The sequence below is a fragment of the Malaclemys terrapin genome, chromosome 1, assembly GCF_027887155.1.
Source record: "Malaclemys terrapin pileata isolate rMalTer1 chromosome 1, rMalTer1.hap1, whole genome shotgun sequence".
Lineage (NCBI taxonomy): Eukaryota > Metazoa > Chordata > Testudines > Emydidae > Malaclemys > Malaclemys terrapin.
The window spans coordinates 122216744-122240388 of NC_071505.1; the positions used below are offsets into that span (position 1 = coordinate 122216744).

Below are 23645 nucleotides of genomic sequence, written 5' to 3' on the forward strand. Positions count from 1 at the left end.
AGCACTACAAGGCTACTCTTGTAGGTTTAATGTGTCATGAATAGCATGGTTAGTTCACTGGACACAAAAGATGATCTTTCAGAAGAAATCCATACAGCAAAGATCCATCCAGTTGTTAAAGTTTTTTACGTAACTTTTTCTTCCCCAGCCCTTTTCCTTTTAAAATCTGAACATTTATTTAAGTGTGGAGGAGATAGAGAATTATTTGTGTGTGGGTGGGAATGGTGAAGGCAGGGTTTTGTTTGCATTGGGCAATCAGGGATTCTGAACAGAAATGACAGGTGTAGGTTCAGAGCAGTGTGATTCCATTGGGAGGGAGCAGAATGAGGGGTCACGGAGGGAAAAGTCTTAAGATTTACAGTAGTTCGGTTTTTCTTTTGTTTCACTGTCACCAGTTTGAGCTATGTGTTTCAGGAACCAGGATATGTGACTTAGTCACTCCCTTTGGGGACATGTAAGGATTCTTATTACTCTCCAATGTGCCTACCTGGCATTTCAGTGATCAATGTCTTGTTTATCTAGACTTGGCTCTTGTATCAATATAAATTTGCATAAGTCCTCATTGTATCATTCTCAACTAATGTGCTGGACTTGCCAATTCAAATAGTTAAACCAAATAAAATTTTACTTTGTAAAGTCAGAGGGATTATAAATGAGCCTATTTGAACAGTCCCAGCAGACTAAGAAATAGAAACTAGATAGGTCCTACTGGCTGTATTTTCAGATTGTCCTGACCTTGTTAGCTTTCTTCACTATTGAAGGAAATGTCACAATCACTTGGTTATTAAGGGTGTATCTTCACTGTAGAGTTAACTTGGGGGATTAGCACTTCGGTCTGGGCATCCGGATGGCCCTAGCCTGGGTGTGAGCAGCCACACTGCACAGCCGTAGCCGAGTTACTGTGTCCTCACTGGCACTACGCTCACCCGTGTGAGTCTCTAGGACTTCTGGGGGGCACATACATGCCATGGTTCTTTGTGCTGCAGTAACCTGAGTTGCTCTCTGATTCTTGCCTAGTGAATTGTGGGAGAACTTGTCCTTCCGCACCCATGAGGGGAATTGGAGGACCATCAGCGCTTGGGTGATTTTGCTTGTTTCCTCAGTACAAAATGATCAGGTACCCAGGCCAAGTGAAAGCCTCACTGGGGCTTTAGCCTGGAACCTGAGATGAATCAGCTAGTCCAGGTTAAAAGCACCACCACACTTCGGTCATAGGGTCTTATGTATGGACTGGAGGGAGGGCAGGGGTAACACCTAAGGAAGAGCCCCAGTGAACTCTGAAGTGAAAATATACCCAAAATCTAAGACTAGTTCCTTAAGTTTAGCACCGCTTGAAGAAATAGGGTCAAAACTTAACTGTAAATGTAAAACAAAGAGAAAAATATTGTAACAGGGTGCTGTGGTACATCAGTCCCCTTTGACAACTTGTAGCATGACCTGTGTACCACTCTCTCCAAGCACTAGGCTCTTCAAGGTCCAGCCCTTGTTGAGTTCCCACAAATATTCACACATTTCGAGTAAAAGGATTGCTTTACTATACAACCAGTTATGCTCCATGGTAGACGGGTGGGGGATTCTATCCTGATCCCTGCAGGCAACTGGCTGAAGCCCTGAAGCGTGAGATTTTATTATAGTCATTGTTTTAATGCAGAGCCTCTAGTGTAATGAGCACATTGTGGGCAACGCAGGCAATCCTGTTCTTCCCGTGGACCACAAAGGAACGGGATGAATAGTCTAGTGCCCTGTAGCCTCTTGGTGTGGCTACTGCTCTCCTCTGCCAACAATAGAGCGTGTCTGGCCCGCTCTCAGCGTACTCATCCCAACTCTCAGGCTGACTGCTATCTGGCCTTCCCTCTGCGGCCAACCCCCAGGCTGCTGTCCCTGGCCTCATGCAACTTCTGACCCTTGATAACAGTTCTCAAGTACATAAAAGTTGTTACAATGAGGAGGGAGAAAAAATGTTCTTCTTAGGCTCTGAGGATAGGACAAGAAGCAATGGGCTTAAATTGCAGCAAGGGCAGTTTAGGTTGGACATCAGAAAAAACTTTCTAATGGTCAGGGTGGTTAAGCACTGGAATAAATTGCCTAGGGAAGTTGTGGAATCTCTGTCCATTGGAGATTTTGCCAGACTGGTGCCTGGAGCCGCCCTGAGTGCAGGGACTGGACTAGATGACCTCTAGAGGTTCCTTCCAGGTCTATGATTCCAGAGCCTGGTCCCCTCTGACCTCAGCACTCTACTTCCTTTTTTTGCATACTGGGGATTATGGAGCTCTCTACTGGCTGGATGGTGAACTGGATAACCACACCCTGCCCTGCACTCTCCACCTCAGCCAGGGTGGAGGTAAAGTAGGAACCCAGTTATCAGCTAGCAGGTTCGTCACGAATATTAAAGAGAAACAAAATGTCACCTTCAGAAGCCTTCTTGATGAATGCTCCTTGCTGGTGGCTATGTAATTCTATTTCTAAGTGAGACAAATGTCTTTTAAAGTATGGAGAGGCCAACATGGTAGCCTTACAGTGAGTGCTTAGTGCCACTACATGCTGGAGGAAGACCACAGACGCAAGACTCAATTTACCCCTGGATTAGTCTAGTTTTATGCTGGTGTTTTCAGGTCCACTGTTTTTTTGGAAGGGAGGAAGCACCATGAATTACTCCACAACAATCTTCCTGACTGATCTAGGAGCAGCACTGATGTATTCTGAAGGAAGTCCCCTCCAACCTCTTTGAGCAAAGGAAAGCTGCTCTGACATGGGAATTTGAAGGATTGGAAGTGGAGAATTGGCTGGAATAGGGACTGTGATGGAGTAAGGGATCTTCCCTAGAAAACCAACCATAAAAAAAATGGAATTCTTCACTTCCTTTTTTATTCTGTTGTGTAGTGTTGCTGTTGGCTGTTAAACATCTCCTGCATTCCACACTAGAGATGGCTGTATTTCTGTGATGAGTCTATAGAAGCCTTCTGGATGAATCTTTTTTAAAAAAAATTAATTAGTAGATTTCACTAATTATAAAATAAAACTGAAATCTACCGTTCAAAAGTAATAACATCAATTGCTTGAAAAAGGAAAAATTTCTCTTGAAAACTTAAAAAATAAACGATTTCCCATTTCTTCATAAAGTACTTTAGGTATTATCAGCAGACTGTACTACTAATTAATATTGCCCCTCAAGTGAGAGCAGCACTGACTGCGAGTGTCATGAGTAGAGAGAGCTCCCTCAATTCCCTGCACCCAGAACGCTACTGAAGTGCCACCAGAAATGTGGATGCTGCCGTTGACAAAGTTGTATTGATCTGGGTCTTTTTTTTTTTTAAGCATTGATATTTTTCTGAATTTCTTTGCAGGCTGGAGTTAAATCATGAACTTTCTAAACTTTTCAATGAGCTATGGGATGCAGATGTTAACCGCTTTGTGCCTGGGAAAGATTATACAATTGACTTACAGGTAATTTAGCTACTAAATATCATGAGGAGTGAGGACAGGATGAATCTATATGAAATAGAGGGTGTGGGGGCGGGGGGGAGGGGGGGGGAGTCCCGAGCACTGTTTATGTGTATTTATAAATGGGCCCAATTCACAGGTCCATTACATCACTAGAATGACAGAAAAAGTGCTGTAGAGAGGCTGCAAACAGGCTGGCTAGACCCCCGAGAACATTCTCAGCATAATAGGATTCCCTGGGCAGCCAGCTATTTGGCTCTGTTCTCAAACACCCTCCACCTCCCTCCAAGATTTTGGTTGGGGCATAGGGGTAATGACCAGAGCACTTCTGCATTCTGGCTACTTTTGGCAAGCATAACTGCCCCTTGGATCTGGTAAAGGTGTGGGCAATCCCTGCACACCCCATTGTGGCCAGGTGTGGTTCTGCAGCACCTTGCCTCAGTGCCCACTCAGGTTCTTTCAGTCAGTTACCCAGACTAGATTAGTTCAAACATATACTCCCTTTGAGGGGTCTGGTTTATTGACTCTTTCTACTCACTTCTTTAGTCACCCACGTTCACACCCACTCTGGGTCCATGTAAGAGTCCTGGTCAGTTTCCTTCCCCTGTTCAGGAGTCCCCAGACAATCCCTCTGTTCTTCTCCTTAAGACAGGACCTCCCCAGCTCTCCTCCTTGGGAGATGGAGTTGTAATTTAAGCCAGCTGTAGAAACCCAGTCAACTTCTCCCCGAGCTGGCCTTTCCCCAGTCAGTCCTTTCACCCTCAGGCTGAGAGCATGAGCAAATTAACCTTCATCTACTGCTATCTCCCCTGTTCTGAGGGAAGAGACAGAAAATAAACAGCCTTCTTCCCAGAGCTTGTCTTAGTTAGCTAGGAGAGAGGGGATCCCTGCCTTACCCACCCTACAAGGCTCTTGGGCTCAGACCCTTAAAGAAAAAGTAGTCTGGATTTTCCCCAGGCCTTAACTGTTCCCCTGGGACCATCTCCCCACTCCCCACCCTCCAAAAAATCTAGCTTTGCTGTCCGTAGGTCTTCATGCATTCTAAAAAGTCCCAGGACTTACAGGGACACATCACAGAACAGAGGTTGACTGACCACCTTACTAGTCCTTACTATCCTTAAGATGACAGTCACCCTGTTATAGAGTCATTGCAACTGAATATAGTTTAAAGCAGCCTTAAAATTACTCAAGCCTTTGCCGAGGGTCTCCTTTTCCCTGCTACCTTGGGTATTGTGCCGAGCCCATAAATTGGACCCGATACATATAAACGTGTTGTTCTCTAAAAATGTTTCTCAATGTTGTACTAAGAGAAACCCAAGTCTTTTACCTTTATTGATGACAGTGTGGATTTCCTTGTATTGCCCTGAGAAATCTTCAAGACACAATGTATGGCAATTCTGTCACTGAGTGTGCTAGCCAGTTTGTTACCTGTTGCATCTTCCGTACAATCGTCAGTGTTATCAGATCAGTCTATTATGGAGAAATGTGTTTTGCAATGTTTTGATAAGCGGAATTAAACATTAGGACACCAGCTAATCTCTAAGGGTAAAATCCTGTCCCAACTGAAGTCAATGGCAAAATTCCCTCTGACTTCAGTAAGATCAGGATTTCACTCTAGGTCTTCAACAGGGTTCATATTGGTTAGCGCCTATGGATTGTGGTCAGTAGATGAGGAGGAGGAAGATTTTCTGGCCACTGGGTGATGGAGCCAGTTTGGAACTCTGTCTGGAGTGAATTCTGAAAGCCTCCCTCTTCCCAGTACTATTCTCCTGACGAGCCCCACCTCTTCCAACCTGCTAACTATCTATCCTTTTCTGAGGCAGGGCATGCTGGTTGTTCAGGCTGTGGCTGGAAAATGCAAACTGCCTTCAATTCTGGAATAAAATTAACCAGGCTGGTAGGTTAGGTGAGAATGAGGCTCTCTGCCCACAGAGCAGGAATACCTCTTACGTTGCTTGGCAAGGAAGGATGATCCTATGGTTAAGTTACTAGACTAGAATATAGGAGATCTGGGTTCAATTCCTGGCTCTACCACAAACTTTTATTTGACTTTGAGCAAGTCACTTCATCTGCCCTGTGCCTCAGTTCCCCATCTGTCAAAGGGGGATAATATTTCATTACCTCACCGGGGTGTTGTGAAGACAAAATCCATTAATCATAGAATCACAGGAATATAGAGCTGGAAGGGACCTTAAGAGGACGTCTAGTCCACTCCCTCCCCCCCACCCCGCCACGCCAATGCTGAGGCTGGGCCAAGTAAACCTAGACCATCCCTGACTGGTGTTCATCTAATCTGTTCTTTAAAACCTCCAGTGATGTGGATTCCGCAACCTCCTTTGTAATCTGTTCCAGTGCTTTACTATCCTTATAATTAGAAAGTATTTCCTAATAGCTAACATAAATTTCCCTTGCTTCAAACTAAGCTAATTACTTCTTGTCCTACCCTCAGTGGACATGGAGAACAATTGATCACTATCCTCTTTATAACAGCCCTTAACATATTTGAAGAATATGATGTCCCCCCTCATCCTTCTCTTTTCTAAACTAAACATGCCTATTTCTTTCAATGTTTCCTCATAGGTCAAGTATCCTAAACCTTTTATCATTTTTGTTGCTCTCCTCTGGACTGTCTCCAGTTTGTCCATATCTTTCTTCAGGTGTGGCTCCCAGAACTGGACACACTACTCCAATGGAGGCCTCACCAGTGCCAAGTAGAAATGGACCAATTACCTCCCGTGTCTTAAATACAACATTCCCATTAATACATGCCAGATTGACTTTTGCCTTTGTCACAACTGCATCTCAGTCTTGACTCATTCAATTTATGATCCACTATAAACCCCAAATCTTTCTCTTCAATACTGCTGCCTATATAATTATTCCCCATTTTGTATTTGTGCATTAGATTTTTCCATCCTAAGTGTAGTACTTGGTGCATATCTTTATTGAATCTCATGCTTTTGATTTCAGACCATTTCTCCGGTTTGTCAAAATCATTTTGAATTCTAATCCTGTCCTCCAAAGTACTTGCAAATCCTCCCAGCTTGGTGTCATTCACAAATTTTATAAGCATACTCTCCATTCCATCATCCAAGTCATTGATACAAATATTGAATAGCACCAGACCTAAGACAGACCCCTCTGGGATCCTACTTGATGTGTTTTCCCTGTTTTACATCAAATCATTGATGACTACTCTTTGAGTATGGCCTTTCAAGCAGCTGTGCTCCCACCATATAGTAATTTCATTTAGATCATATTTACCTAATTTGTGTATGTTGGATTGTATCAAAAGTCTTACTAAAGTCCAAATATACCACATCTACTATTTCCCTGCTGCGCACTAAGCTGAAAATGCTAGTGAGGGACTTGGGGTACGTCGACACTGCAATAAAAAACCTGCAGCACCAAGTCTCAGAGCCTGGGGAAACTGACTCAGGCTCACAGGGCTCGAGCTGTGGGGCTAAAAATTACAGTGTAGACGTTCAGGCTCAGGCCGGAGCCTGGGCTCTGAGACCCAGTCTGCTCATGGGGTTTCCGAGTCAATAGTTAAACACTTTTTTTCTGAGAGATATTCAGCCAGAGGTAATTTACTGATATTTAGCTGGCACTAAGCATTTAGAGAAGGGTCTGCTTGATCTGGTAACACCGTTTCTTGTTCAAAATCCATGTATAGATTAAATGTACTAGTCATCGAATGTTATTGCATCAAAATGTTCTGCTTTTCTAACAGGATCCTTTAGGGAAGTTTCACAGTTCATATGTGTAAATGGGATCAGAACTCAGCAGCATAAAACATATTCCACTAAACCGAGGCATTTAAATATAGAATCTCTTGTTGATGCCACATTTGTGGGAATTATGCTGAATACTGTTGCTATTATAAATTATGTACATTGGGCTCAATTTTGCCCTCAGTCAACCCCACTCACTTTGAAGGGGTTGCACAGTCAGGGCACAATGTAGCTCACTTTGCTTTTTTTTTCTTTTCTTCCTATGGAGTTAACAAGATTTGTCAGATTTCCTCTTATGTAATGCCTGCCTGCTCTAACAAAGACCATGTGGGGAAGTGCCAGTTCAGTTGTTAATGCTTTTGAGGTTTTTTTCAATGCCAGGTAAATCAAATGTTATGAAAATGATGAAAGGAACATATTTTATGATGCCTGAAATTAGCTAAATGCATAATGTAGCAATGGGGGGGCCAATGAAATCTAGCAGTAACATGTAGCTTATGAATGCAGTATGTTTTTAGCTTGGTAAATGTCTTCATTTAACACATCTAAGGCCAAATTCTGCTTTCTGTAGCACACTGAAAAAAGTAGAGTTATTCTGCATTTATACCAATGTAATTAAAATCAGAATTCAAAAATGCTGAGTACCCAACAGCTTCCATTGGCTTCAAAATTAGACCCCCTAAATCCATACTTGGGCACTAGTCTCATTTTCAAAAGCTTCAGTGAGAGCTGTTTGGAGCTCAGCACTGTTGAAAATCAGGTAGGTAGCCATATAGGGATTTTAAGCGCCTACTTTTGAAAGGCTGGCCAGAAGGTTTATTCTGTAACAAATCTGTTTCTTTATCAGATATTCATTTGAGTTTCATTGTATTTCCATAGATTTGGGTTAATCCCTGGAAAATGTTCCAGAATTCTATGACTATTAAATAGCTATCTGCTAAAGGAGCAGATCTAAAGGGAATTTGGTCTCATGGTTAGAGCAAGAGATAGGAAGCCAAGTAAAAATGTTGAACAGCATGGACGCCATAGATCCTTGAGGAATTCTGCATTCCATATTCCTCGGTGATAGCAGACAATCCTGTTTAGAGGTCAGTTTCTCTCACACCAGCAACATCCCTTAGTCACTGAGGCCCTGATCCTGCTCTCACTGAAGTCAGTGACAAAATTCCATTGATTTTAATACTGTAGGATCAGGCCCCAAAGCAACCACCCGTAGTGAGCACCAGGAGGTGAAATCAATGAACCAGTACAGCAAATCAGTCAAGCCAGTTGATTTCAGTAGGACTATTCATAGAGCCCTGCAAATCTATGGATATCTGCTTTATATCTCCGGATATTCATATCCATGGACCATATTTGTGGATCGCAGATGGATGCAGATCCAAACTTTATATCTAGAGCCCTGCAAATCTGCGGATATCCACAGACCATGTTTGCAGATCTCAGATTGGATGCGGATACAAATTTTGTATCCGCCCAGGGCTTTATTCTCATGCTTAAATTTATGAATATGATTAAATGCTTTGCTGGATTGAGGCCATCGTACTTATTATTGTCTGTAATTTTTACTATAATACTTAGTTTTACTAAAGAAATCCACTGTGCTAGGCCTCAAAAGACAACTAGCTATTGAATTAATATTCAAGTGAGAAGTAAACTAACCCAATAATTCTTAGTATGCTAGAAAATATGCCATAGTATATTCTGTAAAAGTAATGAAATCTTAATAGTATCAAACCTCACTACAGTGAGTCTGAGCTTATATTTTTTATCATAAAGTGGGAAGAGATGGCTGTGTGTGTATAAGTTATGAGGGCACGGACTGGCAAAGCACAAATTAGTGCGGTTCTGCTGTCTAGCAGAATTCTACCGTGTACAGAGAGAAGAAACAGTTAACACAATGGCTGGTGAAACCACAACCTCGTCAGAGCATTTTATAATGCATGGCAGGCAGGAAAACAGATAACTCTCACAGCATCCGTTCAGAATGACAGTTCTGTTCTTCAGCTAGCTGATCTGTACTTGGAGTAAGAGCAGCGACTTCCAGCAACTGAAATAAAAAGAAAGGCAAGTTGGCAAGCGTCAAATAAAAAATATTAGAGGGGTATTTTTTTAAATTAAGCTTAAGTCCCAAAAGTTTTCTGCAAATTGTTTTCTATTTTCTTCTAAAGATATTGATTTATCTGATTTCTGTTTTCCATTAATACTAAAATTATTATTGGAGTGTTACACACCAAGCGCTAAGTCTAGACTCCTCCCTTTGCAGAGGAACTGGTGCAGTTCTGCTTTGTGATGGAGCAGGGAACTAAATGTGGGAGGCCCTGCAGGGGATGTGCACCCCTATTCAGTGTGGAATGCAGCAGCACACGGGGGTGCACTATATGGGTGGGCTGGGGCAGCTGGAAGTGGGGCTAGAGGATCAGTTGCTATGTTCTTCCTCCTTTCCTTTGCACCAGGGGTTTGGGTATGTACCACACCAGCTCCGCAGTGCATCTACCCAGTGCTTGTCCTGGATGCTACTCTCAGGATTTGAATCCAAGAGAAGAATTTCCACTCAGAAAACTTAAATCTCTTGTTGAAACAGGGCTGACGTTCAAAAACACAAAGGCAGTTAAGTGCCCAACTCCCATTTAAAGTCAATGTGGGTTGGGCGCCTGGCTGTCCTTTATACCTTTGAGAATCTCCCCTTCTGGGCCTGATTCCACAATTCTAATGCAGGCACTAATTTCCCTGAAGACAATGAGAGTTTTGTTGGTGCCAGGAGTGCAGCATCAGACCCACATTGCGCCACTTGATTGCTTATTATTTATACAACACAGGGGTGTCCTTGGTTATTCATTAGAGCTATTCTCCAATGAGCCATCACTGTTAGCCCCGAGAAAGAGGCAATAGGACTCTTTCAAACTCTTACAATGACAAAAAATTAATATTTTTCTCTTCTTGATGCTATGATTTATTGTATAATGATCTCGATTGTTTTGTAGTATAATAAACAGTTTTAATAGCAGTTAACTTCCTGTTGTGCTTTGATTACTACTAGGAGAGGGATTATCCCCTTTAAATACATTTTGCATCCTTCATTGTTTTGTTTGGATGCTTCTCATAGGAAAAAGCAGGCTTTGTACAGCAGGGTAGCGGGGTTGCAAGGGACAGTGCATCTGAGCCTCTGTTTCGCTACGTAAATGAAGAGCGTCTGAAGAGCATAAAAACTTTTGCAGGTGAGATCTTCCTGGGGTTTGTTCCTCAGTAATTGTGCATCCTTTCTTCTCATTGTCGTTTTGGTAACATTGGAAATGGAATGATGAATCTGCATTTTTTTAAAATGTAGACTTAAAATGTAGCATTATGTATAGCTTGAATGGTCAGACTATTTGGAGATGAAGATCATCACCTCTATTTCAGAAAGTACACTGATCTCCAGCGGAAATATGCAGGTAAACAATGTACACATTTTTGGTAAGATTGGCAAGAATTATACATATTTACAAGAATAAACTCAATCAGCAGAACCCAGCAACTTTTAAAATCTAACTTGTTCACACTTAATACTTTCTTGCTCAGATGGCTGGCTACACTCGTATTAAAATAGAGTACCAACTACCAACATTACCTTTATTTCAAACAAAAGTCTCTGAGCAGTATTCTGATATCTATTACACCTGTGAGGCAATGCCAATAAAAGGAATGGAGGCAATCTCTCTGTATTTACACAGCCGTGTAACTCAGAACAGAATTTGGCTTTATGCCTATTAAATGGCAGTTCCAGAAACTGCCATTTCAATTTATTACTTATTCCTTGGTGCCTCTAGAAACATTAACTAATTAATTAGGTCGTAACATTATTTCTCATTTTGCAGCCATTCAGGTTCACACTGACTCCTTTTCTGCATGGAGGATGTTTTCTGGTATTACTACTGTGGAACAAGGACTTATTATTCACACACATCTTTTTTTTTGGTCAGGATTAGCACCCACTCCAGGGTTGGGCTCACCTGGGGATTGACAAACTTTATAACATTGAACAGCAATGCCTACTGGGCCTAAAACCCTTGATCAGAGCAAAGATGCAATGATATAGCAATTAGTGGAGCTTCACCAGAACACTGTTATTTATATATCTGCTATACTAGATAGAATACCAGAATTGATCATGTTTTTGTGATTATGTTGCCATCTAGAGGCCAAACTACAAAGGTGATTTTGTCTACACACTGTTGAGCATCTATACCAGATGCCATGCTGAATGGAATCTTTCTTTGCAGCTTTTGTTTCCCTATTGGACAACTATGAAACGTCAACTGGTGTAGCAGAAGTTGTGACCCCACAAGAAATGGCTGAAAACAATCGTTTTCTTGATGCTATCTTAGAAACAGAAGTAATGAAAGTGAGTAGAGCAGCTCTTTGTGATTTATCACTTGCCACAGTTAACTGTAAATTAAACTAATTATATTTCCTTGTTTTCAATCCTCCAGCTTACTCATCAATATTTAGTTAGAAAAAATTGGTCAAAACCCAGTCTTAATGATTTCAAGTCTCAGCTCTATGGCATCTGGTTTCAGCTATACACCAGGGAAACAGGAAAGGGGTATGTATGGTCAATATGGATCCGAGTAGTAACCATATTTAATAGGATGTAAGAAATAAGTCTGTATGTCACACAGACATAACCACAGAAAATGGAGAAAGTTATCTATTAATTGGTTATGTATTAATTGGGTGAAAGTAATTTTTAATGTCCCCCTGTTTCTGTAATAGACTGTCCTGGCTTGTCCAAGACTATTTATTTTATTTTTTTAAGACTGAATGTTTATTAGGTACACATTCCTTTTTATGAAAACAGATGCATTTGAGGGACAAAAAGCAATTTAAAGATAAATGTCAATTTATAATGGAAAAGACAAATATTCTGATCCATTGGTTTGTGTTTTTTTGTTTTGTTTTTTACTGGTAGTTATTCCTTTAACATCAAATAGCAACTTAGATTTCACAACCAGATCTTTATTTTTATTTCCACAAAAAAGAAAAAATTAAAAACAGGCAATATTCATGGATAACGCTCAGCAAGTGCCAATTTTGTTCATTTTCTGGCCTTCTGCACCCAGCAAATTAATTTTTTTAGCTAATTATATTTTTATGCTGATTTTATTGTAGGCCTGATTCCTGTGGATTCGAACACGTGTTTGTCGGAGAAACAAAACATGGAAAAGAGATTCTGGGTTTGCATAACTGGGTACAGTTTTACCTTCAGGAAAAGCATAAACAAATTGACTACAAAGGCTATATTGCCAGGAGGAAAAATAGCAGGGTAAGAGAGATTTAGGGTTGTCTGTTTGTATGTGTACAGTTTATAGATAAGGTAAGTAAATCAAATCACAATGTCTCTGTTAATGAGTCCAGGGCATCATGGTGTTGGGGGAGATAGATTATTTTTGCTGTGGATTTTGTCTGCTATTAAAGCTCAATGCCCACCTAATTTTTAATTCCCCACTGAGACCCTAAAATTCTCTCGGGCCACCTTTTCCCCAATACCTCTTGTGGACAGAGGAGATTAGTAATCCTCTAGTGGCTAGTGTCTCCAGTGACCTTACCATGCTGGACTGAAGAAGGAAGCCCTGATATTGAAAGATGCAGAGTATATTCAACCACAAAAATCACTTGGAAATTCCCCTGCCTTTCAGGTGACATTGGACAGAACCCCGTATGTTTGCTGCCTTTCTGCTAAGCCCCAATGCACTAAGTTTCAAAGGGCCCGATTCTGGGAGCTGATGAGCTCTATTAGGATCATGGGTTCAGACAAGTATGTCCAGAAAAACAGCATAATTCTGTCGATTGCATGATATATCAAGGTTAAAGAATGGGACTAGGGCTTTTTGTTACTCTCTTGAGCTGAGATCGTGGGACTTCGGGTCTGATCCAATACCCATTGAAGTCAATGGGAGTCTTCCAATGACTTCAATGGGCTTTGGATCTGGCACATAAACATTCTGTACTGTAGTTTCCCCATCTGTAACACAATGCCAATAATACCTCACTCATAGTGCTGTTCTGAGGCTTAATTAAAGGAACACCGACAACTTAATCTGCTGAGTTTCAAAAATTGTGAATTAAAAATAGTTGTAGCCTTGGAGAACCCCTGCCAATTGTTTTGGTTTAACAATTGTTTTCCTATTTACAAAAATGAATTCTCTGCACTATGGCTGTGTGAAGTGCGTATACAGACAGGGGACGCTGACCTGACTGAACAGAAGAAACAGTGAAAATGACTCTTATTCAAACTGCTAGCTAATGCACAAAGGGAACGTACAGAAAATATAGAGAAAATATTCTCTCAGCAATAATCTTAGGTGTTACTTGCAACAATAGTAGGTTAACATAATCAAGCAGGTATCAACTTGAAGTTAACAGTGCCTCTTAAGTGCAGGCAATGTACTCAGAGCTGTGAGTGAGAGGTGCTATAGAACAGTGGTTCTCAACCAGGGGTACTTGTGTCCCTGGGATTACCCAGAGGTCTTCCAGTGGGTACATCAACTCATCTAGATATTTGCCTCGTTTTACAACAGGTGACATAAAAAGCACTAGCGAAGTCAGTACAAGCTATAATTTCATACAGACAATGACTTGTTTATACTGCTCTATATACTATAGACTGAAATACAAGTACAATATTTATATTTCAATTGATTTTATAATTATGTGGTAACAATGAGAAAGTCAGCAATTTTTCTGTAATGTGCTGTGATACTTTCTTATTTTAAGTACAGTAGTTTAAGAGAGGTGTAACTTGGGGGTATGCAAGACAAATCAGACTCCTGAAAGGGGTACAGTAGTCTGGAAAGTTTGAGAGCTACTGCTATAGAAGTTCTGTACTGTACAGTAACTCCTTGCTTAACGTTGTAGTTATGTTCCTGAAAAATGCTACTTTAAGCAAAACAATGTTAAGCGAATCCAATTTCCCCACAAGAATTAATGTAAATGGGGGGGGGGGGGGTTTAGGTTCCAGGGAAATTTTTTTCACCAGACCAAAAAAACCCCACACATTTTATATATATATTATACACCCACACATTTTATATATATATATATATATATATATATATATATATATATATATATATATATATATATATATACACACACACACACACACATACACGCACACACACAGCCAGCTATGATGAGTGTGAAGGAAGCTTGGTTGAGGTGGTGAAGTTAGAGGGTGGAATATTTCCCAGGGAATGCTTTACTGCTAAATGATGAACTAGCACTCGGCTGAGCTCTCAAGGGTTAACACATTGTAGAGTGTGAGAGGCTACATTAACAACAAGGCAGCAGGAATGGAGGGGAGGGAAGACAGAATAGCAGACAGAGACAGACGCGCACCTTGTGTGTGGGAGAGAGAGAGAGAAATGCACACTGTCCCTTTACGTAAGCTGACCCACTCTTAAGTGCATTGTCTTTTTAAGTGGATTAGGAAGTTGAGACAGCAGCTGCTGCCCCAAACTCTCTGTCTCGCTCCATCTGTGTCCCCACCCTGCTCTATATGGAAAAGGGGTAAGTGGGGTGCAGGAGCAGAGGGAGGGGGACACCATGATATTAGCCCCCCCCTTTTCCCCCACACCGCAAGCAGGAGTCTCAGGGAGCAGCTCCAAGTTAGAGGGCAGGAGCAGCACATGGCAGTGGAGGGAGGGACAGCTGAACTGCCCAGCAATTGATAGCCTGCTGGGCAGCTGCTGCACAGGGAACTTAGGGGAGTGGGGAGCTGATGGGGGGCTGCTGGTCCCCCCTAGTTACAAGCCCCCACCAGCTAGCTCCAACGGGCTGCTCTTCCTGCAAGCAGTGGACAAAGCAGGTGGCTGCCAAACGACGTTAGAAGGGAGCATTGTACAATTTAAACAAGCATGTTCCCTAATTGATCAGCAATGTAACAACAAAACAATGTTAACTAGGACCACTAAGTGAGGAGTTACTGTACATAGTTTTATTTTGTTTTCACAATGGTGCAGTTTTCATTTGTGCCTATAGATGTCACCTTTCAACCATAAAGGAGGCCATAATTTTAGACACTGATGCAAGTGATACTGATAGAGATGTGCCAGTAAGGGCTACGCAGTAAGGGCTTTTAGGCACCCATCTACAGGGCCAGCTCTAGGTTTTTTGCCGCCCCAATCAAAAAAAATTTTGGCTGTCCCCCAGCCCTGAGCTCCCCACCCACCCACCAGTGCCCCCCCACCACATCCCCTGCCGCCCCAGCACTGAGCTCCCCGCCCCCCAAACATGGGATCCACTACCAGCACACGGTGGCCGAGCCCTGGCCCAGCCGCGACTCTGTCCCCATGCGGGTGGAGCTGCTGGGCGGCGCGGAGCGGGAGTACTTCCAGGTGGCGGGGCGGCGCGGAGAACACGGCCCCCTCCCTGGGCTTCGTGGTGCTGCTGGTGGCCGAGGTGGATCAGTTCATGCTCACCACCCTCACCCCCAACATGCTGGCGGCCGAACACCTGGAGAGCTCCCCGGACCTGCTACTCTTCAGCCTCACCGCGCCCTGGTCCAGCCCCAATGGGCGGGAAGGCGAGGATCTCCGGCTGTGGGGCTACTTGCTCAGCACCGATGAGCCCAGCCGGCCACTCACCTCCTCACACACTCCAGGAGCCCCTCTCGCCGCCTCCGCAGCCCGGGCTCAGCTCCAGGGGACCCCACTTCCCTCCCTCCCCGGCTCCTCACACACTCTGGGCAGGGCCACCCAGAGGATTCAGAGGGCCTGGGGCAAAACAATTTCGGGGGCCTCTTCTATAAAAAAAAGTTGCAATACTATCATAACATGTATTTGGAAACATAAAAAATAAACTAGTGAAATACATTGAAAAATTAATTTGTAATAATTTGAAAATACACAAAATACATTATTTAAAAACATTAAATGCTTTAATGGTATGTATATATTTGCAATTACATAATGGGCTGTTGCTGGGTTATTGTGATGGTTGGTGCCAATGGGCTGTCGCTGCCTGGGGTGGTGCTGCTGTTGCCCAGGGCTGGGTGGGGAGCTGGGCTCTGGGTTGGGGGGTGCCTGGCTCACAAGGGCTGGGCTCAAAGCTGGGGGGCTGGGCTGGGCTGTGGGAGGGATGGGGTCGGGGGGGTGCCCAGCTCAGAGGGGCTGGGCTCGGAGCTGGAGGTCAGGGCTGTGAGAGGGATGTGGTCGGGGAGAGGGCCGGCTTTAGCAAGAGCGGGGCCCGATTCCTGGGGGCGTGGCTTGCCACAAGCCCCGCCCCCAGGAATTGGGCTGCGCTCCGGCTGGAGCTCCAGCCGGGGTCGTGGGGCTTGAGTCTGGCCCGGAGCCGCTCAGCCGGGGCCGGAACTGAGCCGGAGGGCCGGGCCCGAGCCGAACCCGAGCCGGACTGGACCCAAGCCGGGCCAGGGGGCCGGACCCAAGCTGGGCCGAGCCTGAGCTGAGCCGCAGGGGCCAGGCCGGGCCTGGCCCGAGCTGCGGGGGCCGGGCCGGAGCCGAGCCGAGCCGAGCTGCGGGGGCCGGGCCGGCGCGCTCGGCCAGAACCGGGGCTGACGCCCCGGGGCCGGAGCTGCTGGGGCCGGAGGTGCTCGGCCGGGGCTGGACTGGGCCATGCAGCGCCTCCCCGGAGCGCTTGTCACATCCCCCTCCCACACCCCTGACTCAGCTTACCAGGTGCTGCCTGCCCACCCCTGCTTCTTTTCAGACTTCCCGCGAACCTCTGATTCGCGGGAAGCAGGGGCGGGGGAGGAGCAGGGGGTGGAGTGTGCAGGGAAAGGGAGGAGGGGGAAGTGAGCTGGGGGCGGGGTGGAGAGCTGTGGTGCAGGGCCCTCTTAGCGCGGGGCCCAATTCAGCCGAATCGGCTGAATCGGCCTAAAGCCGGCCCTGGTCGGGGGGTGCCCAGCTCAGAGGGGCTGGGCTCAGAGCCAGGGGTCAGGGCTGTAGGGGGATGGGGTTGGGGGGTGTCCGGCTCAGAGGAGCTGGGCGTCAGGGCTGTGGGGGGATGGGGTTGGGGAGGTGTCTGGTCTCAACCCCTTTCCATGCCGCTTACCCCCCTCTCCCGGACAGCGCTGCGGTGTCTCCAACGGAGCCTGAGTTCCTGCCGCTCGGCCACAGCTCGCAGCCCCGCCCCCTTACCAGCTGAGACGCCGGGGGAATGGGGGAAGACGGAGACGGGGGGAGCCTCCGACATACTCGTGGGGCCCCTGCAAATTGCCCCACTTGCCCCCCCCCCCCAGGCGGCCCTGACTCTAGGAGCCCTTCTCACCGCCGCAGCCCGAGCTCGGCTCCAGGGGACCCCGCTTCCCTCCCTCCCCGGCTCCTCACACACTCTGGGAGCCCTTCTTGCCGCCACCGCAGCCCGAGCGGCGGTGGCAAGAGGAGCTCCCAGAGTGTGTGAGGAGCCGGGGAGGGAGGGAAGCGGGGCCCGGGATGCAGGGAGGGAGGGAGGGAGGAGGGGGCCTGCTGCTGCTCCAAGTCTCCCCAGGGCGGCCCGGCGTTTCCTCAAGTGGGCTGTGCAGGGTGCTGCCAGGCTGGGCAGGGAGCGCAGATGCCGGCTTGCGCGCTGACAGGGCGAGTGGCTGGGCCAGGGCCAGCTCCCGGCAATGCCACCCCAAGCAAAAAAATTAAAAATTAAAATTATAAAAGGGGGAGCAGAGTGCCGCCCCTTAGAAAGTGCCGCACCAAGCGCATGCTTGGAGGGCTGGTGCCTAGAGCCAGCCCTCCCCATCTAATGGGATTTGGAATCCATCTCACACTGAATTTCAGTGGGAGTTGGGTGACTCACTTCTTAGACTCCTTTGAAAATCCCAGCTATAGTTGAATCAAAATGGAAATCTACTAAAATATACGATATTTCTGAGCATGCCACCAGCACCATCCTTTACTTACTGCTCACACTCCTCAGCCAGTTGGATACTTATAGTGATGAATGCTATAGAAAAACTTAAGGAAATTTAAATTGGCATAAATATTTAGTGCCGTTTACTTCAGTAGTACAGGATTGACTTAAGATACTGTTCTAAGTGTTAGGAAAGATAAACCTGCTGCCTAAGTTCTTGACCCATAAACAACAGGAGCTTCTAAGATTCTAAAGAAGATTTACTGTGAGATCCAGGGCTGTGTACCCCCCTATAATAGCTCTGCTTTACCTCCCACATTTTACATATACAGAATTGATACAAGCACTATAGCTGCTCAGAAGTAGAGTCTCCCTGGGGCAGTGTGGCGGTGACTCACCGGCGCGGCGCCTCCTGCTGGTCGTCCAGGGAATTAGCTCACCAGCCTCCAGAGTGCCCTCTGCAGGCCAGTGTCTCACCTTGCCGCTGGCCCCAGTGTCCCTTTTCTCAGGGTTCTGCCCCCTGTAGTCTCGCTGGGTCTTCCCTCCCCAGGGAACCCCCAACCCCACCTCACCTCAGTCTTGGGCTACTGCCAGTCACGATCTAGCCCCCGCTCACTGGGGTGGACTGCAGTATAATTGGCAAGGAGGGTTTGGACCTGCTGCCTCTGTCTACCCATGGGCTGCCCCTCTACAACACCAGTACCTTCTTGGCCTTTAACAAGGCCTGCAGCCTGGGTTTTTTCCAGGCCGGAGCTCCCCAGCTCCTCTGGCCTTTCCCCAGCCCTGCTCCAGTCTAGGTACCCTGCTCAGCTCCCAGCAGCCAGGCCCATCCCTCTCAACATCTAGAGAGAGACTGTCTCTGCTTCTAGCCCACTGCCCTCTTATAAGGGCCAGCTGGGCCATGATTAAGCTGGCTGCAGGTGTGGCTGCTTTCTCAATCAGCCCAGCCTTTCCCCTGCCACAGCCCTCTCCCAGGGCTGTTTTAAGACCTTCAGGGCAGGAGCGGGGTAACCACCCCGCTACACTCCCACATTTGTATTTGCAGAATAAACCTGAATGTGAAAATATATCTGTCTGGTCATATTGAGTATTCAAGGATTTTCATGTCTTTTATTTTTGATTACAGCCTGATGAAGATGATCAAGTTCTGAGCCTACAATTCAGCTGGAAAGGTCTAGTAAAACCTGTGGGAAGCACCTTTATTGGTGTCAGCCCTGAGTTTGAATTTGCCCTCTATACAATCATTTTTCTACAGTCTCAGGAAAAGGTCACTCGTGAGATGGTGCGGATAGAGGAGTATGAACTACAGATAGTTGTGTATCGCCATGGTAAATACATTGGAACAGCGTATCCTGTCCTCCTTAGCAGCAACAATGAAGATTTGTATTGAAAAGGGCCAAGCTAACCTGATTTTCTTTTTGAGTTTAACTGTAGTTTTGTATAATTTTAAATGTCATGTTTGGAATAATTTCCTTTTGTTCTGTATTAAGATGCTTAACCTAAGATGTGCCTTTTAAAGAAACATTCAGTGCCTGTCCAGGCTTTGAAATCCTTTTTATCACCGTAACCCAAGGATGAAAGAAATTGTACTAAAGTGCCTTCATAAATCTGTACCTTAACTTCCTGACCAGACAACAGTTTTTTAAACTATCCCCTATTAAAATGAATATAGGGTTTTGATCAAACCATATAAAATACAGACCAGAATATCCCATAATAAGTGAGTCTTGTGGCGTTAGTGTTGAAATTAAGCCCTCTGTTATAGTAGTGTAAAACAATACTGCATAGCTGTATTTTGTGTTCCCATCCTCAGTTATAGGCTGAGAAAAGGATTTCTGCCAATGGCAATCTGGACAATTATGACATTATCCCTCCCCTTCCCAACCAGCACAAGCCTTATGGACACAGAAGGACTTCCTGGAATGAAAGTCAGTGCAGCATTTATCACACTACATCTAATCACTCTTCTACAGGACAGGACACATCTTAAAACAATGATTAATGAAGACTAGCAGGAAGCCAGAATAAGTTGACTGCCTGAAGCCTGAGCTCTGAGGAGACAGCAAAGTCTCTGTCAACCCCAAAACCTATTAAACTCCCCAAAAAACAGAACAGAATGTGGCAGGGGATGGATTCTCCAAAAACAATTTAAAAATCAGTAGTATACAGTAAGAGACTTTAGGCAAGGAAAAATACGCCCGTGTCACTTGGGGTAGAAATCCAAATCTCAGCTGTACAGGAGGATTCTCCTGAGATAGTAACTACAAATAACCTGCTGAAAAACTCTTGGCAGACAGTGAAACTTAGGAAAAAGAAGATAGGAAAAGACAAAAGACTCTAGAGATCCTGCTGGCAATGGCAGAAGTGAAGCTGAACAAGAGAACTCAGATACCTGAGGAGTAACCTAAAAATTAACTAAAAGAGATTTCTTGGAAGTCACCAGGAATGAACAGTTAGCAGTAACAATGTTAATGTTATAAAGAAAATAGTTTGTGTTAACTGGGGAGCTCATAACTCTGTGATAGCATGTTCTCTATTTTAAAAAGTAGAGAAGACAATAAGAGGGAGTGGATTGTTAGGGGGATCCCTAACAGGAGTGGAGGGCCTGGAGAAAATAGAGAGGAGTTTGGAGGAACCTTTAAGAGTTCTGTGTAAATCCTCCCCATGTAACTCAAATAAGTGGATGGTAATCTATCCCTAATGGTGTGGGTTAAGGTCCCATAGGACGAGAATGTACCTCCTTTGGATTGAAAGAGAAGCAGTACAAGTGTTCATGGGAAGAGCACAGGGATTTGGTATTAGCAAAGGGATTTGGGGACTCCTTTAAATGCTATGTTGGTGTTTTGTGTGTGGATTTAAAGTAAGAGGAATGAAGGAGAGGGGAGGGAACTGACAAGGCAGGGGGGGGAATTACTACAAGAAATAGGTAGGGAGGTTTACAGAACAGAAACCAAGGTACACACTTGCAAACACAGAGTAATAGGAAATGAGACATTGGCCATATAAGTGGTCAGGCCATCAAACAGCAATCAATAATTATCATAATTTCACATTTTCAATAAGTTAAATAGTTATTCTCAAAAGCTCTTCCTTTCAAAGTAGTATCTTTGAATGCCAAAGGGCTAACTAATGTCATTAAAAGGAAAAAACATGCTCAGATTATTCTACTTTGAGAAAGTTAGTTTCAGAAGGGACAAATTATATATAGAAATATGAATAGAAAGCTCGGACTATATTCCAGCATAACATCTCTTTAAATCACTGCTCCCTGTTGTAATGATTGTTGTGTTCGTGATACTTTCATAGCAAGGATTTGTAAATTTACTACTATTTCCTAATTAAATAAATAGTATTAAAAATGATTCACCTCTTGAGCCACTCTTCACATGAGCCCCCCCCCCCCACACACACACACACAAAATCAAGATGGACAAAGTACAAAACTCCCACTGACTTCAGTGAGACCAGGACTTCTCCTATATGTCATCCCCAAACAGCATCTCCATCAGCACAGTGCCCCCTAACTGGTTATTGTCTGGCTATACCGAAAGAAGAACAGGAGGACACTTGATACAGTTTTAATCAGGCCGCAACTTTATTATTAGATGTCTGAGACTACCCGGCAGATAAAAGTGTACAGTGCAGGTAACTCCATGTTCATTCAACAACTACTCTGTGGGCTTGTGAAAGCCCCCTCTTTTTCCATCCAGGTCCCCCAGCCAACCCATTGCTGAGACCTTACCATACTCCTCCGAATGAGGGTTAAGGTGAGCTATAAGAAAAGTGGGTTGGCACCCCGCTGTGTGAGTCAGAGTAACACCGAACTCCCCCCCCCTCCTTCTGCTCCTTTAACCAACATCTGCTTTTTAAGTCCTTTTCCAAGCCATTTAGCTGGTCACTGTATCCCTTCCCTATGGAGTACCCGCACTAGGCGGCTGCCCCACCTAATGAGTTGTGACACCATAGCCTAACACCTTCTCCCCTCACCATAACAAAGCTCTCCCCAATCCCACCGTGGGGAAGGTGAAAAAAAGCCCACCCCGCCTAGGCCAATCTTCCTTCCCAGCCTCCCTAGAAAGGAGCGGCTAGCGCGATGCCTGCAGCAGGGCCTGATCAACCTCTTTTTTTTGCCACCTCAAGGAGAGGGAGGCTGGCTGCTGCTCCACCCGCTCCCAGGAAAAGGGGCTTCTCCTGCTGGGCTTGCCCCTTTTGAACTCCCCCACCCTCCAGTCCCTGGGGATGACTCAGCATCCCCAAGCTGACCCACTCCCCCTTTTGCAGTTTCTGAGCCTCACTCCCCCTCCTGGCCGTAAAGCACTATTCCCTCCTCCCCCAACTTAAAGGTGCAGCGTGGTTATTAGCTCTGTACTGAATCAGAAGGATGCACATATAATACCAAATCATCCCCCAAAGCCCCCCCGCTTTAGAAGGCCCAGGAGCCTTCCCTTAAGACCAATTGGGTATCAGGTAATCAGTCTAGGTGCACTGCCTCCCCCCCACTGCCTCTTAAAGGGTCCCTCCATGTGTTAATAAAGGCCACTTCATCATTTTAATTAAATGAAATTCTAGTGTAGTTTAAAATATGTTTTTTATTTAATAGTTCTTATTGCTATACTGGGCTCCTCAGGCCTGGCTTCCTCTCAATTGGGGCTCAGCTGCCTTGCTGGGCTCTTTGGGCCTGGCTCCTTTCTGTTTTGTGGGAAAAAATAAGTGTCCAAGCTCGCCCATCAACAGTGCCAAGCTAAACAGGTACTCAGAGCAGACTGTGTAGCTCAGCATACCATGTTATTGTCCCTCCTGTCTTACATACTGTGATGAGTAGTCAGGGGTGAAAGTAACTTAAAGGACTTACTGGTACTCCAGAGTCCTTGGGGGGGGGGGCCTCAACTGGAAGAGGTGGGGCCTTTAAATCACCATCGGAGGAGGCCCAGGCCTTTGGCGGAGCTTTAAAGGGCCCGGGGCTCGCTGTAGTAGCTGCAGCTGGGAGCCTCTGGCCCTTTAAATCACCACCAGAGCCCTGCCGCTGCTACCCCAGGGCTCCAGCAGCGGGGCTCGGGTGGCGATTTAAAGGGCCCCAGAGGGTAGCGGCAGTGGGAGCCCCGAGCCCTTTAAATTGTCACCCGAGCCACGCTGTTGGAGCCCCGGGGTAGCAGCAGCAGCTGGGGGCTCGGGTGGTGATTTAAAGGGCCCGGGGCTCTGGCTGCCGCTACCACCCCGGGCCCTTTAAATCATCCCCGGAGCCCTGCTGCCAGAGCCCTGGGGTAGTGGCGGTGGTGCTCCGGCAGCAAGTTAAAGGGCCCGGGGCGATAGCGGCTGCCACAGCCCCGGATCCTTTAAATAGCCACTGGAGCCTTGCCACCGCTACCCCAGGGCTCCGGGGATGATTTAAAGGGCTCGGGACGATAGCTGCGGCAGGCGCCCCTGGCCCTTTAAATCACTGCCCGAGCCCCGCTGCCGCTTCCCCAGGGCTCCAGCAGCAGGGCTCTGGCGGCAGTTTAAAGGGCTCGGGACTCCAGCCGCTGCTGAGAGCCCCAGGCCCTTTAAATTGCCACCAGAGGAAGCCGATCCGCCTCAGTACAGCGCACCAGCTCTTGCCGATACGCCCTAGCAGGGCATACCGGCTTTCAC

The 23645-nt window shown here is 45.7% G+C and overlaps 1 protein-coding gene across 1 annotated transcript in view; it reads left to right on the forward strand.

Annotated features, from left to right (window-relative positions):
• Positions 1-21447, forward strand: part of LOC128830478 (poly(U)-specific endoribonuclease-like) — a 30380-nt gene extending 8933 nt beyond the window's left edge. The window contains exons 2-7 of the mRNA XM_054016312.1: positions 3345-3444; positions 10282-10393; positions 11438-11559; positions 11648-11760; positions 12327-12480; positions 19144-21447. Of these exons, the coding sequence (XP_053872287.1) occupies positions 3345-3444; positions 10282-10393; positions 11438-11559; positions 11648-11760; positions 12327-12480; positions 19144-19407 (865 nt within the window). The 3' untranslated portion in view covers positions 19408-21447. The remainder of the gene's footprint in view (positions 1-3344; positions 3445-10281; positions 10394-11437; positions 11560-11647; positions 11761-12326; positions 12481-19143) is intronic.
• The last annotated feature ends 2198 nt before the right edge of the window (positions 21448-23645 follow it).